Source organism: Rhinatrema bivittatum, chromosome 7 (assembly GCF_901001135.1).
Source record: "Rhinatrema bivittatum chromosome 7, aRhiBiv1.1, whole genome shotgun sequence".
In the NCBI taxonomy this organism is placed as follows: domain Eukaryota; kingdom Metazoa; phylum Chordata; class Amphibia; order Gymnophiona; family Rhinatrematidae; genus Rhinatrema; species Rhinatrema bivittatum.
Window position 1 is genome coordinate 296,344,532 of NC_042621.1, and position 17,729 is coordinate 296,362,260.

Below are 17,729 nucleotides of genomic sequence, written 5' to 3' on the forward strand. Positions count from 1 at the left end.
TTTTCGCTCGTACTTTTGCTACAAACAAGACTGAAGGGGGACCCCTGTTGGCTGCAGAGTTAGTGCCATGCTGGGCATGCTCAGTGTGCCAGTCAAAGTTCTAGAAACTTTGACAAAAGTGTTCCGTGACAGGGCTCCATCTGATGATGTCACCCATATGTGAGGACTACCATCCTGCTGCCCTGGGAGAACACCTGTTACTGGTAAGCAACTCTGCTTTCTCCCTTACCTTACTACTGCTATCCTATTGGAAAGAAAGGTCCCAGTCCACTGTAAGGCTAAATTCCTATTGCCGATAAATCTACAATAGGCTAATAGCATCTCATGATTTAATAAATTGAAAGCAATCGTTAAATTAAAAAATCATTACCTGCCACCAGTGCAGTTTCCAGACTGTAGCCCCTTCTAATCCCCAATTGGCAAAAAATCCAAGCCATTAATCTCCTTCAGGGACATGGACAGCTGCTTACAGACCATTTTCTCTATTTTGGCTTAGAATGGACTATTATTTATTCCATCTTATCTGCTATTTGTCCAGAATTAGCCACTGATCTATAGCTGGCACAGTCTTCAAGAGGAAATGAAAGTTTTTTAAGCAAAGAAGAAATCACCATTTGTTTCAACTGGTCTGGGAAGCAACCCTCTGAGGAGGAGGAATTAATTTTCAACAGACTCTTTCAATTCAGCCTGCTTTATCAAAAAAGGCGGGCAAGGGTCAAACAAACACCACAATTTCTTGCTAGATGACAAAATCCCCTGCAACTTTATTAATCCTAAGGAGTAAAATTTCTCCAAACCCCCCCTCCCCCCAATCTCAATATTTTCTGAAGCATGTCCCCATCCATTCACCATTCCTATAGGCCCTACCGTTGCTAAAGAGGCTTCCACCTGTTTTCTATACATAATCATCTTGTTTTCCCAAAACTGAACAAAGCTACCACCAGTCAAAACTACCAGAATACTGTTACCTGGGCAGTAGGATCTACCCAGTAAATCCTGTATAATCCAAAAGATTTCTTTGGGTTTATTCTCTGCTTTATCAATTTGCTCGTCTAAAAAAAAAAAAAAAAAAAATTTCACCCATCGCACTTTCAAATAGATATTCACGCATTTATGCCACTTAATTTTATCTCCTCAATTTCTAGAATTAATAGATAACCGTTCCAACCTTCTAACCTCTGTTTACTGTTTAGTCTCCAATTCAAATGTAAACCATGGAGTTGAAAGTTTAAATCTCTTCCCTCCCTTATTTACTAGTGCTGCCTTATCGAAAATTGACCTTAAATTACAATTCTAATTAGTTACCAAATTATCCACATTTTCTCCCTCTTTTTCCATATCCTGTATGATGTCCCCACTAATACCAGTATATAAAACCTGTTAAATAAAATAAATATCCAAATCTCTCCATCTGTCATAAAAATGTTCAAAACTGGCGTTGAAGGAGGGAGAGAGTCCCTTTCGAATTCTCTGTCCTGGACTTTCCCTGGAGGGTAGGGCGGCCGGCCCGGAGCATCGAGGTGAGGCTACCCGGCCCCGACGATGACGCTGGAAACCCCGCCCACCCGTGACATCATCAGGGCGGGACGCTGAGCCCATAAAACCGGCTCAGCAGCGGCGCTTGTCGTCGCCGGCGCTTGTCGTCGCCGGCGCTTGTCGTCGCCGCTTTCCTAAGGGGCGCGCGGCTTAGTGCGGCTTTGTGTCGGAATTGTGAGGAATTTGAAGGGTTTCTGTAACATCTTCATACCTGTAAGTACTCTCTAAATTACTCCTTCACTCCCAATAAGAAGCCGAAGTCTTTACCTTAGTGGGAGTTCAATGTGGTCCTGCAATAATCTAGTTTGTTAATATAATGCCTCACTCAGTAAGGAAAAGAAGAGCCAGGGAAAGAACTGAGCCTGTCAGTACCCCTGGTATCTCAATAAAAGGACCTATGGACACCCACGTGCTACGTACAGCAAGATCGGATGTGGCGCAGATGGGTGAACCTCTAGATTTTATGTCTGAGGTTTCCCCATCGGACCTATCAACATCTTTATCCCCGATCCAAAGGGAACCACCTGTAAATCCAGCTATTGCCAGAGCCCATGGGCTAATGAGGGAGGGCCCTTCTGCGGAAGTCGCAGAGATAGGATCCTCTCTTACAGGCCATAAGTCACTGGATTTGTCTGGAATGGAAAGGCTGGAGGTAGTCCAATTAGGACAGACCACCTCACTGAATCTGGTGCAAGGAAGTCCCCACCTGGATCCAACTAAAATGGAGGACTCTGTTTATTTGTCTAGATTATCTGTCCCTCAAATAAGTAAACCAGAAGTTGTTACATTGGATGTAATAATGGAAGCTATAGTGAATTTGCAAAATTCTGTTGTAGCACAAATTAACCCTGTTATAGAAAAAGTGAATAATCTACAGACCAAAATAATAAATATGGAATTGAGAAAAGATAATGAAACAAAAGATTTAGACAAAATTAAAGGAGAATTAGATAATACAAAATTGGTACAAGATGCAATGATAAAAGAAAATCAAATATTGCAAATGAAATTGGAAAATTTGGAGAATGTGAATAGGAAAAGAAATCTTCGTTTCATTAATTTTCCAATGTTACCATATTTACCACCTAAAGAAGTATTTAAAAAATATTTGCTTGAGATTCTTAAAGTACCAGAGAATTCAATACCACCTTTAGCAAAAATTTATTATATTCCAATGTATAAAAAGGGAGTACAACAAAAAGAGCAGGAGGGAATACAGGAAATGGATAAATTAGAAACTACTTTGGATGTTTCCAAAATTTTGGAAACATCTGACTGCTACATTGCTAACCACCTTTGTGTTTGAATCAGATCGTGACTGGGTATTTCGTTTATTTTTTAAACATAGGACGGAATCATTTTTGACACTAGTCATAAGAGTTTACCCTGATTTTTCTAAATCAACACAAAAGAGGAGGAAGCAATTTCTTCTACTTAGAGCAAGGGTTCTCCAGATAGGAGCAACTTATTGTCTTAAGTATCCATGTAAATGTTGTGTAGGATACAAGGGCAAGTCCTTTGTGTTTTATACTCCTCAATTGTCAATCTTTTTGAGTGATAAAACGCAATTAGTGGATACCGAGTTGGAGACTACATAGTTACCATATGTTCAGTGAGCCCTAAAATAACATGTAATTGTACGTAGCATGGTATAATTTTTGTAAAAAGAGATATCTTCTTCAAGTTATGCTTAAGATCGGCTTTTTATAATTGAGGACTGAATTATAGCATTATGGATGTATTATGGGTAATTAAGTTAATCTTTGTTTTCATTACATATGCTTTTTCCTTAATCAAGATTGTTCTTGTATTATTAATGTGAAAATTGAATAAATTAAAAAAAAAAAATGTTCAAAACTAATCTTCAATATGCCAATATAATCATTCAATAGGTTCAAGTACCACAGACCTGTTAATAAATTTTGAATCAGATAGAGACCATCAGAATTTCGTCATAGACTGCACATGGTTTCTTCTGCTTAATGTCTGATTTATGGCAGTGTGTAATCATTTGGTCTCATTGGTGTATATTAGATCTTGGTTGTATTTTTTAATCTTTCCACGTTTTCCTTCCAACCTACTATAACTCCTATCCAATGAACCCTGTTTCATCGAAAACCCAAAAGCAATCACTTTATGGGCTGACTAGATATCTCTTCCTCCTCCAATAACCAGCTTGCCATCCTTTACCATATTTGCTGAGCTAATGACTAAATCTAGTATATGTCCTCCTTTATGCATTGGAAATTGCCAAGTTGTGTGAGATCATACATAACCAACATTTGAGTAAACATTTGCATATATGGAATTTGTTGCCAGAGGATGTGGTTAGTGCAGTTAGTATAGCTGGGTTCAAAAAAGGTTTGGATAAGTCCATTAACGGCCATTAATCAATTATACTTAGGGAATAGCCACTGCTATTAATTGCATCAGTAGCATGGGTTCTTCTTAGTGTTTGGGTAATTGCCAGGTTCTTGTAGCCTGGATTGGCCACTGTTGGAAACAGGATGCTGGGCTTGATGGACCCTTGGTCTGACCCAGTATGGCAATTTCTTATGTTCTTATATATTCAAGAAGAATCTTCCATATGGCAATTAAAATCCCCACAACAGCAAGGTTGAAAACCTCACAACCACTTCCCCTATGAATTCCATTGAATCCAAGACCTGTCTCAACCCAAATCCTGGAGGGAAATAAATGACTAAAACCCCAACTCACGCCCCTCTTCCTGTTAGAGTAAAAACATGCCCACAATCAGAAATAGGGTGCAATACTAGCTGTTCCACTCTCCACTTACAATTACATAGAACTGCAACCCTACCTTAACTCCCTTAAACACCTTTCATTCCTTCTACCTTTACCCTCTTTGAGCACTAAACCAGCCTGATACCATCTCCTTCCAGCCATAGTAGGCACTGAACTATAACCCTAATAGATTTTATCAAATTAAAGACTGAAGTAAATACAAAGATTCCTACCAATCCCTACCAAGTTCTCACAAAGGGGCAAACCCACTTGTGTGCGTGTGATCTCAGTGTCGTGGCTGAGGGAGGGGCTAAGGCCCAGTTGGAATCAGGAACAGAAAAAAGACGAAATTGAAATATCCAGCAATACCTCCTTCTCTCTTCCCAGTATTTCAGTAACATCCTGCATCTTTCTTTTCTTTTTTTTGAGGTATTAATACTGAAGTGTTTAAAATCTTTTGTTTCCTTCAAAATTACATATGACCTTACTTCTCTAAGGCAGCTATTAAAAGCCCTTTTGTTTAATTAGAGAAAGACTGAACTTTATAAAACAACAAATGTACCCTAACTTGTAGTGGAATTCTCTTTTAAACTCAGAAATAGTTTCCTCCTATAAAACAAGAGAGAATTAAGCATAGGTCTCACTTATGCAAATTAGAAATGTTGCAAGGGATGTTGCCTGTCATCCTCAATTAAGGGATTTCATATAAGGAAATTTGGGTAGGAGGGGTTGGAGAAGGGTGGGTGGAAATATAAGCTATAATTCCAATTCAAAGCAGATTAAAATAGTCAAACTTAAAAATCCCAAAATATTTAGCCTAGTGCCCAGTCCTGCTGTGAAATATAGGAAGGATTTGAGCCAAATGAAGTTTTCTTTTTTGTCAGTCCCTACAATTGGAAGGCTTTGCAATATGCGGTTTTATTTATTGCAGGTGCACATCTTGAAATAATGCACTCGCAAGTAGTGGCTACAGAGTCTAGATGTTTGTTTGTGAGAGTGGTGCTTCAGTGTTTGATGTCTTTGTCACATGCAATTTGTTGTTTTAAGACTGCTTCATATAATTGTCCATTTGCGTACAAGATGCATGTTAGTCACTGGCATTTGGTTCTTGTTTCCATCAGGTACCATCATAGGGCTCTGGAAGACAGTGGAACTACCTGTAAATGCTGTTATATCAGCGCAAGTGGTAGAGGTGATGAGCCCTGATCTATTTTATATTTTACCAAAAGAAAGCACAGGTAAACAAATTGATTGTGATTTTCAGATTTAATTTCTTTAGCTGCAAGACTTTCTAGAGCACTAACAATATTTTTGTTTTTCTTTCTTTTAGTAGATAAAGAGAAGTTACAGTGGGTGATGATTGAAATGGCAGAGTATTGCAGTCGCCAAACTAATAACCAGGTCTACCAACCCAAAACTGGGGAAGCATGCTGTGCCAGGTTTACAGGTAAAACATAAGGCTGACTGTGATCAGTGACTTCACTTGGAGAAAGCAACTTATTTTATTTATTTCTAACTTAAATTAATGAATTGCATTTTTCAAAAAGCTGCATGCGATTTACCAAGATAAAATAAAAACATCTGATAATACAACTAAACTTAATATATATCTTAACTATTATAGCATAATAACTAAACAATCTCTTCAATGCCCACGGAGTGAAAGTTGACAGTTCCATAATACTCTGTTTTATTAACAGAACTGGTTACAAGATTAATTTGTATGCATTTTGTGTAACATATGGAATGCATTAAGGGGGGGCCATGTCTGTCAGTCCATCCATGGGGACATGCGTAAGTCAGTCCCTTTACACTAATACACGTATGCGCAGACCAACTTAAAATGCTGTCTCCAGCCACCCTCCCCATTGTATTACTGTGTGGACCCCCACATGGAAGAAGTGACTGCAATTGCACATGAAGAAGCCAGGATCCAGGGAACAGATCAGAGAAGAGGAAGTAGTCTGATCACAAAGAATGTGTTTGGAATGTCTCTATATTCTGACCCTGATGTACATTGTCATTTCTTAGCATTCAGAGAGGTTAGTCCATACCAGTGGGTTATGCACCTCTACCAGCAGATGGAGACAGAGCAAAGCTGACATCACAGTATATATACCCCTACACTGACATCAGCCTACCAGTATTCCCCATCTCCAGCAGATAGTGGACCTCCCTACTGGGGTTTGCTTAAAAAAATAAATGTTAGAAGGAGAAAGAAGAAGGAAATTAATTCACCCCACTCTCCTGTGGTGATACCTTATGGGTCCCTTCCTCTGTCAAGTGATATCTGCAGATTCCTCCCTCAGAGTACCTCGGTCCGGTAGCTGGTTTTCTGCGTGGACTTGTCTATAGAGAGACAAATAGCTGAGAGGCTAGCGGGTGCAGGAAGCCAAATGCAGCAATGAAGGCCTTTACCTACTCCCCTCACAGCCGGAAACACTCTGTACTTGCCGGGATGGGCTGAGCTCAGATAAAGAGTAAATATATAAAAATAAGAAAAAAGGAGAGTTAATTTTAGGGATTCTATTCCTCTTCAGGTCTCCGAGCTTGGCACGCCGATGCAATGCCCGTTCCCGTCTCTGGGGGAGCTTTCGGAGTCGTGGCAATTTACCAGGTCGCGCAGTCTTTTTGGCTAGACCCTGCTCTCAGGCTTCACTTAGATGCTGTGTGGTGAGCTGCCACGGAATTGGCACGATTTCCTACCCATAAGTGTGCTGCAAAACAGTGTCTGATGTTGGTTCACACTTGTATGCCCAGGTGGGCGCCTACCTGGACCGTGTATTGGGCGCCCATAGTGTGCGCTTATTGGACAGAGCTTGTTTTTTGAGTGTTCTGTTTAAGCTTGCTTATGCAGGCATGCAGCAGGAGATAAGGTGTCTCTTTTTTTTTTTTTTTAAATCAGAGGTGGGTCAAGATCATATCAGACTACTACTTACCTGATACTACCCCAAACCAAATAAGCCTTATACTCTCTCTGCTTCAACGGCAGGGGATTAAGACCGATACTTCACGCATATCCAGCATAGTTCTCTGCTTCAACGGCAGGGGAGAAAGACAGATACTTCATGCATATCCAGCATAGCTCTCTGCTTCAACGGCAGGGGAGTAAGACCGATACTTCACGCATATCCAGCATAGTTCTCTGCTTCAACGGTAGGGGAGAAAGACCGATACTTCATGCATATCCAGCATAGCTCTCTGCTTCAATGGCAGGGGAGAAAGACCGATACTTCACGCATATCCAGCATAGCTCTCTGCTTCAGCGGCAGGGGAATGAAGAAAAGTGGAAAAAAAAAAAGTACGAACCTTGCTGGGCAGACTGGATGGGCCGTTTGGTCTTCTTCTGCCGTCATTTCTATGTTTCTATGATACTTTCCTTTTCTTTAATGAAGACAAATAAAACCACGTTCCTCCCCTTGGCTGTGGATGGTGGTTCTATTGTCCTCCTGCATTTCCCGCAACAAGCAGGCTGCGGTGGAGGACACAATACGAAGGTTGCTCAGTCTGGAAGCTATTGCTCCCGTTCCACGGGATGAGCAGGGAAGGGGTCGGTTCTCAGTTTACTTTGTGGTCCCAAAGAAAGAGAGTACCTTCTGCACTATCCTGGATCCTACAGCAGGTGAACTTAAGCTTGAGGGTTCCTTGCTTCCGGATGGAGACCCTCAGAACGGTCATCGCAGCTGTCCGCAAAGGGGACAGCTGCCTCAATAAATTCATAAATAACACCACAAAAGAATGCTTCTTTAAACTACAAGTGCTAAAGAAACTAAAGCCCCTTTTACTCTATAGGGATTTCCGCACAGTACTCCAAGCCATCATTCTAACTAAATTAGACTACTGTAATTCACTCCTGCAGGGCCTTCCAGCATACACTACCAAGCCACTCCAGATGGTTCTGAATGCCACTGCAAGGATCCTTACCAATGCCAAAAAAGGGACCATATCACCCCAATCCTACAGCACCTCCACTGGCTCCCCATCAAATATAGGATCCAGTTCAAGACCTGCATGATGGTTCACAAGGCACTACATAACATCTCCCACCTCAACCTAACTTTCCAGCTTCAACTACACTCTTCTAACAAACCAACCAGAAGGGCATACCAGAACAGAATGATCACCCAACCTGCAAAATCTACCCTGAGGAAACGCGCTCTATCCACAGCGGGCCCGTCACTCTGGAACTCACTACCACCGGACCTCCGCCTAGAACCGTGCCATACAACGTTCAAGGTGAAACTCAAGACTTGGCTCTTCCTTCAAGCTTTCCCAGAGAGCTAAAGCAGGAAGAACAAACATCCAGCCTTGTCTTACCACAATAATGTAACGCTCACATTGAGTCAGTTTTTTGTTCCAAGTTGTTACCTAAGTTGATCTTAGTTGTTTCTTAATATAATATATTACACTGTATTATAGTTCTTCTGTTCTTTATATTATATTTGATATGTTCCATGTAAACCGCCTACCCGGCGATAGCTATATCTGTTAAATGTGAACCGGAGTGATATGTATTGTATACAGGAACTTCCGGTATATAAAAACCAATAAATAAATAAATAAATAAATCTTACAGAGGCCTACCTCCACATTCTGATTCGGAGTGATCATCAGCAGTTCCTGTGTTTCAAGATTCTGAGACAGCATTTCCAGTTCCGGACCCTCCCCTTTGGCTTGGTGAAGACTCTGCGAACCTTTACCAAAGTGATGGTAGTCGTGGCGGCGGCTCTCCGGATGGTGGGAGTGTTAGTTCACCCTTACCTCGACGATTGGCTGATTCAAGCAAAGTCGGAGGAGGATTGCTGGCGAGCAATACACCGAGTGACGCAGTTGCTCCAGTCGCTGGGCTAGGTGATCAATGGGACAAAAAGTCATCTGATCCCATCGCAATCCCTGGAATATCTGGGAGCTCGTTTCAACACACAGGTCGGCAAGGTGTCCCTCACAACGGATAGAATGGACAAGTTGCAGCAACAAGTACTTCATATTCTACACCTTCAGATACTCAGAGTGTGGGCCTATCTGCAGATTCTGGCCTCCGTGGCTTCGAAGCTGGAGTTGGTGCGTGGGCCTTTGCTCTCATGAGGCCATTTCAGAGAGCTCTGCTGTCTCACTGGAACCTGATGTCAGAACAGTACCAACCTGAAGGGCAAGATGGCCGACACAAGTTCATGCAACTCCTCAGCTCCTCGTTGAAATTTGTACCAAGCTTTTCTTGGTTCTTCAATTTGGAAGTTAATTCTACAAAAGGATGCCTCACACTAAAAGAAAAGCCCTGGTTCGTGAGACTCTTACCTCAACGCCGATATCCGATGGAAGGCAAACGTGGATTGAGGAAGCTTTTGCGAGACCCACTGTTTTGAGACCGGAGGGAGGGGCCGCTGGCAAAATGGACAAGAAGCAGATGCCGATTGCCCTGGCCGAGGAAACATCCCTCAGCCCTGGAGTGCCTAAAACTCCAAGCCCGCTGTCTGGACCTTCAATGAGATCGGAGGATTTTTTGGAAAGACCAGCTGTTCAAACTCCCCCACTGACTACAGTCGCCCAGAGAATTGACAGCAGAACACTGAGCGATTCGGTGAGCCTGATGCAGGGCCCCATGGGCCGAATAGCCGAGGAGCAGAGGGGGCAGAAACCAGATGAAGCAGAGAGAGAACTCCTGGAGGTAGGAGCAAAGGTTTTGGATACCAGTGAGATTTGTTTGACGAGTATACCATAAAAAATAACTTTGCAAGAGATTTGGAAGTTGTTGCTAAATATGGGTGTCTATTAACTCTTTAACGATGTTATTAAAGGAAAATATTAATAAAACTCAATGTCTTGAAAATAAAATAACTGTGGTAATCTCCATGAAAGAGCTGGAGAAGGAAATGACGGTTGTTAAAGAATTAAATCTAAAATAGCTCCCTCTCTTGTTGGTTCCTGAACAAATTGCTCCATGAAGCGGTCATTTATTCCATCCTGGAACTTGTCTCTAGCATGTCCTGATGTTACATTTACCCAGTCAATATTGGGGGTAACTGAAATCTCCCATTATTATTGCACTGCTAGATTGGTTAGCTTCCCTGATTTCTCTTAGCATTTCATCATCCGTCTGACCATTTTGTCCAGGTGGACAGCAGTATACTCCTATCACTATACTCTTACACATGGGATTCCTACCCATATAGATTCTACTGAGCATTTAGTCTCTTGTATGATCTTTATACTGTTTGTTTATTTATTTATTTATTTACGTTCTTTTATATACCGATGCTCAAGACTAGGTCTTATCGTACCGGTTTATAATAAACAAGGGGGAAACCAGTTAACATAGGAAGCGAAAAAGTTACATTAAAACAGGGGGATCGAACATGGCTGTTAGAAGAAAGGATAGGTTAACAATTTCTATTCTAAACATATAGAAGAGTTATCAGCAAGGAGCGGTTGCTTCGCTGTTAAACTTAAATACATATTTACATAATGGGAGTATGTAATACTGTTGGACTCTATACCTCCCTATCAGTGTGATATAATGTGTACCCTGATATAGCACTTTCCCATTGGTTATCCTCCTTCCGCCAGGTCTCTGAGATGCCAATTAAGTCTGTCGTCATTCATTGCTATACATTCTAACTCTCCCATCTTACTACTTAGATTTCTTGCATTGGCATACAGACATTTCAATGTGTGTTTTTTGTTTTAACAACCTGCTTTTCAGTTGATAGGGATAATTTGGAATCTTTAGTTCAGGTGATTTTTTACTTATAGGCACATGGACTATTTTTGCTTTTGTTGGAACTTCTCTGTTGGGATGCCTTAACTCTCCTGTTTCATTAGTATCCTTCAAAGATACATTCCTCTGAACCATGCACTGCTGAGTGACTGCTTTCCCCCTTGTTCTAGTTTAGAAGCTGCTCTATCTCCTTTTTAAAAGTTAGTGCCAGCAACCGGGTTCCACTCTGGTTAAGGTGGATCCCATCCTTTTGGAAAAGGTTCCCCAGTTCCTTACAAAACTGAATCCCTCTTCCCTGCACAATCATCTCATCCATGCATTGAGAATCCGGAGCTCTGCCTGCCTCTGGGGACCTGCATGTGGAACAGGGAGCATTTCAGAAAATGTCACCCTGGAGGTTCTGAATGTCAGCTTTCTACCTAAAATCCTAAATTTGGCTTCCAGAACCTCTCTCCCTCATTTACCTATGTCGTTGGTGCCCACATGTACCACGAGCCGGCTCCTCCCCAGCACTGTCTTATCCTACCTAGGTGACACATGAGGTCTGCCACCTTCTCACTAGGCAGGCAAGTTACTGGGCGGTCCTCATGTCCAGCCACCCAGCTGTCTACATTTCTAATAATCAATTCACCAACTATGATGATGGCCAACCTAAACCCTTCCCTCCGGGGCAGAAGCCCTGGGAGACTTGTCCTCAGTACAAGAGGTCAACACATCACCTGGACAGCGGGTCCTTGCTACAGGATCACTTCCTGCTACACCAGGGTGATGGTCTCCAACCGAGACACCTTTCTGATCCAAGACATCACTGGGACTGCCAGACTGGATTTGGGACTTGGCTATTATGTCCCTGAAGGTATGATCAATGTACCTCTCTGTCTGACCCAGCTCCTCCAGGTCTGCCACTCTAGCTGCCAGAGATCAGACTCATTCTCTGAGAGCCAGGAGCTCTTTGCACCAGGTGCACACATACAATTTCTCACCAGTGGGTAAAAAAATCTTACATGTGACACTGAATGCAAAAGACTGGAAAAGCCCCCTTCCTGCTGCTGGACTGTTGTCCTTATCTTAATTTTGCTGAGTTCCTAGTTAAGTTTAGGTTACTAAGGGAATTAGAATTAGAGTACTTTAAATTTACAGGTGTATTAATTAATCTGTTAGTGACCTACAAGAGGATGATTAAACTCTCAAGAAGGGTTGCTGGAATAGTATGATTTAGATAAGAGCCTGATTGATTTTTAATGAGAGAGCGTCTTTTGCCTAAAAGTCAAGGGTTGAGATATAGGGGTGGGTGGGTGGAAAAGAGATTCTAGAATTTAACTTCCTCTGGATTGCTTATTATCTCAGACACACACAAACTCTAAAGAATATATCCCACTATTTCACCTCCCTCCAAACTTTACGTCCTAAGATTTCTAAAAACTATATTTACCAATCCTCTTCAACCACCATTAAGTTGATCTTCACTCAAAGGATTGAAAGTTTTGAGATTCGCATGCTGTTAGACACACGCATTGCTCACTATGATCTCTGGAGTCCTCTGGGAGCAGTGTGCAAATGAGCCATCCAGTCCTCTTCTACACAAAGGGTGCGGGGTCTCTGTAAGCTGGGGCTGTGGAGTTGAAAGCTTGGATTGCTCGCTGTGACCTCTGGAGTCCTCTCCGGGGAGATACTGGGAGCAGTATTGATATGAGCCTTCTGTCCCCACTACACATGTTTGTCTTGTGATTATTTAATGTGGATTGCATTGTGGGTGTTTGCATATATTTAAGATATTACAAGGGTTTCACCCTCTCAGTGTATTCATTTTTATTATTAGCAAAGTTTAAATTACTTATATCAGGGGTGGCCAATTCCGGTCCCTCGAGCCACAAATGGGCCTGGTTTTCAAAATATCAATAATGCATATGCATGAGATATATGCAGCCAGAATCCTTACCAACACTCGCAAGAAAGATCACATTACTCCTATCTTCAGAGACCTCCACTGGCTCCCGATCCCCTTCAGAATCCTCTACAAAACCCTAACAATAATTCATAAAACCCTTCACAACCAGGACATACACTGGCTCCAGGATTCCTTGCAGTTCCACACCCCTAACAGACCCATCAGATCCTTCCAGAAAGGAACCCTTCGCTCACCCTCTCCCAACCTCACTCACATCATCTCCACAAAAGAACGAGCACTATCTGTTGCAGGGCCCGCTATCTGGAACTCCATGCCCCCTGATCTGCGCCAGGAGCACTGCCTCCAGACATTAAAAAAAAAAAAAAAGCTAAAAACCTGGAAAAGCCTGCTTGAAAAGCTAAAAACCTTTTCAAGCAGGCATTCGCATAACTCCACCCCCCCTCTCCCCCTGTACTCTTCTTCTCAAATCCCTCCCCTTTTCTCCACACTCCACACCTGCCACCCCTTTTTACTTCCTGTCCATTATGGAACTGTAAATAACTAAATATTCCTCCTCTGTTTAACATATTATATTGTTACCTTCTTTTTTTATTCTTCCTGCTATTGTTTTAATCTCTACCGTTTCAATGTATTTCTTTTACTTTGTTAATCTATTCTGTGTAAACCGATATGTGAAAATGAATACCGGTATAAAAAAAAAACTCTAAATAATAAATAAATATTTACATGTGCTGCATCAATGGTATGCAAACTTATCTTATGCATGTTTATTGTGGATATCTTGAAAACATGTATCAAGGATGGCCACTTCCGGTCCCTATGTTTGCTCGCTCATTCACTCTCTCTCTCCCCCACCCCGGGAACGCGCGGCAGCAGCAGCCTCCTCCCAACGCTAACCTCTTCATTTTCAGCCTTCGCGGAGGCGGAGTCCCATCGGCCGCGGCTGAACCTCTTCAATTTCCTCCGAGCCGCGCTGCAGTCTTCTTTTCTTCGGGCCGATGCCGAGCGCACCAGCGTGGCCTCTTCTTGCCGCGAACGCACCCGATACTCTCCACTTCCTCTTCCGGGCCGCGGGGGGGGGGGGCGGGAAGAAGAGAGCACGCTGGTGCCGCTGACTCCAGCTGTCCTGCCGCGTTCCGCCCGGGCTGACAGCATTTTAAGCCCGGGCGGAGGAGGACCGGGGAGCAGCTGGGTCAGCGGGAAAGTGTGGCGACTGTCTGCGAGCCAGATGCAGCCCTCAAAAGAGCCATATCTGGCTCCCGACCCCTGGTTTAATGTCTTTGTTCCAGTTAATAACGTTGCAGTTGCATTTTGTAAAAGTTGCAGAGGTCTAAGGGTAGTCATTGGGAGGCCAAGAAGCAATGCATTACCATAATCGAGACTTGAAAATAATAGGACTTGAAGGATTGTCCAAAAGTGCTGTTTATGAAGCAACAGTTTTAAACGTTTTTAACATAAGGAGTTTAGTAATAAAGTCAAAGAAGGATATAACAATGTGTTTTTTCATATTCAGTTTATCTAATATGATTCCTAAGTCCCTTGCATTGTTGAAGGTTCAATTTTGTCCTGTTATATTTAATGATAGCTTTATAGGCCTGGACTTTCTGTTTAGCAGAATAATTTGTTTTATCTAGATTGAGAAAAAGCTTCATGTGAACTAATAGTTTTTATTGTAGAAATATTTACTTCAACTAGTTTTATTGATTTGTCTAGGGAGTCTTTTATCAGGACCAGGAATTGAATGTCATTCGCATATAAGTAATGCCTAAACCTGCTAATAGATGACACAACGGTAACATATAAATGTTAAAGAGAGTCGCAGATAACGAAGTCCCCTGTGGTCCGCCTGAGGTGACATTGCCTACTTCCACTTGAAATGCTCGATCTTTGAGAAAAGATTTAAACCATTGTAGGGTAGTGTTATCTAAGCCTATCTCTTAAGACAGTTCAGTTTACCACCTACTCCTTGATACTCTGGCCTTGCTTGGATTTCGAGGCTTTGTCCTGTCTTGATTCTCCTCTTACCTCTCCCATCGCACTTTTAGCGTTTCCTCTAGTGGTTCTTCCCCTGCTGCCATTCAGCTATCATTTGGTGTGCTTCAGGGCTCAGTCCTATGCCCTCTTCTCTTCTCACTATATATTAATTCCATGGGGTTGCTTTGGTTTCTTATGGCTTTCAATACCATTTTTATGCTGATTTCCCCCCCCCCCCCTGAATCTACCTTTGTACACCCGAAATTTCACCAGAAATCCAGTGCTGGATCTCAGCCTGCTTGTCTGACATTGCTGCCTGGATATCTCGCTGCCACCTTGAACTCAGCACGGCCAAGACAGGATTCCTTATCTTCTTCCCCCCCCCCCCCCCCCCCAAGCCCACTTCCCCTCTTCCTTTTTTGTTTCTGTGAATAAACACGGTCATCATCTCAGTCCCATCAGCCCATACCTTGGAGTCGTCTTCGACTCCTCTCTCTCTCTCTCTCTCTCCTTCTCTATGTATATCCAAAACACTGCTTAAATGTCATTTCTTTCCTTATAACATTGCCAAAATCTGTCCTTTCCTTTCTGAACACACTACCAGAACCTTTATCCACACACTCTCATCTCCTCCCACTCACGACTATTGCAACCTGCTCCTCACAGGTCTCCCACAAGCCATCTCTCTCCACTGCAATCTGTCCTACATTCAGCCTGCATGACTTACCTTTTGCCAAAGTTGCTATGCTCGCATAACCCGTCTTCTGAAGTCGCTGCATTTGCTCCCTAGCTGCTCCCGCATACAGTTCAAGATCCTCTTTCTCACCTACAAAAGCCTTCACTCTGCAGCACCTTACTACCTCTCATCTCTCTACACCCCTCCTCATGCACTCCACTCATTGGGTAAGTCACACCTATCTATGCCCTTCTCTAGTGCCAATTCCCGACCCTGTGCTTTCCACCTGGCTGTGCCGTGTCCTTGGAATAGTCTTCCCAATGAGCTGGTGCGCCATGTTCCCTCTCGCACCGTGTTTAAATCCCATCTAAAGATCCACCTTTTTGAAATCGCTTTTAAATCTTATGCATGATTGTCTGCTTTTAGCATCATTAACTTTCTTTTCTTTTTAAACAGCTTGCTTTATGAAGTGCCCCAAGTCTCTTGTCCTGTATGTTTCTTATTAGATTGTAAGCTCTGTTGAGCAGGGACTGTCTTTTTGTATGTTTGTATAGTGCTGCGTATGTTTGTAGTGCTATAGAAATGTTAAATAGTAGTAGTAGTTTAAGACAGCATAACTTGCACTTGGTTTTACTTTCTGCTGGATTTCTGTAGACAGTCTTATCACTTGTTATGCTTTTACCCAGAGTGTGCTTTCTCACAGATTTCTGTCCTCCAGCTGGAGTTGCCACCGTAATGCCAACAAGAATTCATTGTTTCAGGAAATACTTCAGATGATTTGTCTGTAACAATATCAGCTGCTATTCCCACAGAGGTTCTTGAAAGTACAAACATAGAATTAAAGTTGCTTATGTGGAAATGTAGTATTATCCTTGTAATTTCTGTTGTGGGTGGGAAGACACAAGGAGCTCCATTCCAGATCTACTTCAAACTCTTTGGAAATGGTTTTTAGGAGCTTTGGGCAAACAAAGGCAGTGAGGAACTATGTGGAGCCACTTAATAGCTGGGTGTGCATTTGTTTTTCAATGCGATGCTCATTCCTCTGAAAAATTCTTATTTCTTTGTATAGCAATGGAAAATCCTACCAATGCTACAGTTTCTATTATCACTCTGGGCACACCTTTCACATCTCTGGCTATTTTATTTCAAACACGAGCTATAATTGTTCTGTGGAAATTTGTGTGACCATTACAGGTGAATGCTTTTGTCCACTGTAAGGATTTGGAATTCAATTTTATCTGGGTCTGCTCCCAGGAAAACTGTAGCAAATGCCCCGGTTTCAAGGATGCATCCTTAAAGCTGAATGATTTATCTAGTTTAGCTCATACAGCTAATGCTGAATTCTATAGTTGTAGTGAAATCAAGTACTTGGTATCAGATGGCTGATAGTATGGGGACTGCCTTGACAGGGTTCTGTTTCAGACTTCAGACCAGTCATGGGGATTTTTTGTTCTGCTATAAATTGAACACTACATCTTCATTGATTTGTTGTCTTCTCATTCATGGCTTTCCATGTTCATCATCCTTTAGAGTGCCATTTTGTTACCCATCTGCTGATCTTTAGAGACCTACGCTCTCTAGTTAGAGATAATTGCATTAGCTTTTGGGTGTTTTAATGTAAATCTGTCTAGCTTTTAACCTTTGCACTTTTGTCTTGTTCATGAGATGTGATTTCTTCTGCTGTATTTTCCTAGGTGACAATCACTGGTACCGTGCAGTCGTCCTAGATTCCATGGAATTTGCTGTGAAAGTAATTTATGTAGATTATGGAAATGTTGAAAGCCTCCCCTTCTCGAGAGTGCTGCCAATCAAAGCCAGCTGCCTAGAGCTCCCATTTCACATAATCAAGTGTTCTCTGGCAGGTAGGAGCACACGTTTTCTAAGATACTAGTTTCCTTGGCTGCTTTGGCAGTCCTGTTGCTGGAAATATGTAATGAATTTGTAACCACCTCCTTTTTAATTATTAATTTTACAGGTTAGAATCCAGGACCCCTAGTCTCCTGTGATTCTATGGCTGCAGGAAGGTTGCAAAATCATCTTCTTCCCACGGAATTTGCTGGTCCCTGTGGAATTGCCACAGGAGACCCAGGGACTAGTTCCAACCAGATTGGGAAGGTGAACTATAGCTATCCCACATCTGCATGTTCCAACTCCCTCCCCAAGTCCCCTTCCTG

General features: G+C 42.3%; 1 protein-coding gene across 1 annotated transcript in view; it reads left to right on the forward strand.

Moving 5' to 3' along the window:
* The window catches only part of TDRD1 (tudor domain containing 1), a gene marked incomplete at its 5' end in the record, with an annotated part of 488,249 nt that overhangs the window by 430,909 nt on the left and 39,611 nt on the right, over positions 1 to 17,729 (forward strand). The window contains 3 exons of the mRNA XM_029610456.1: positions 5,403 to 5,519; positions 5,612 to 5,728; positions 17,250 to 17,417. Coding sequence (XP_029466316.1) covers positions 5,403 to 5,519; positions 5,612 to 5,728; positions 17,250 to 17,417 — 402 coding nt within the window. The remainder of the gene's footprint in view (positions 1 to 5,402; positions 5,520 to 5,611; positions 5,729 to 17,249; positions 17,418 to 17,729) is intronic.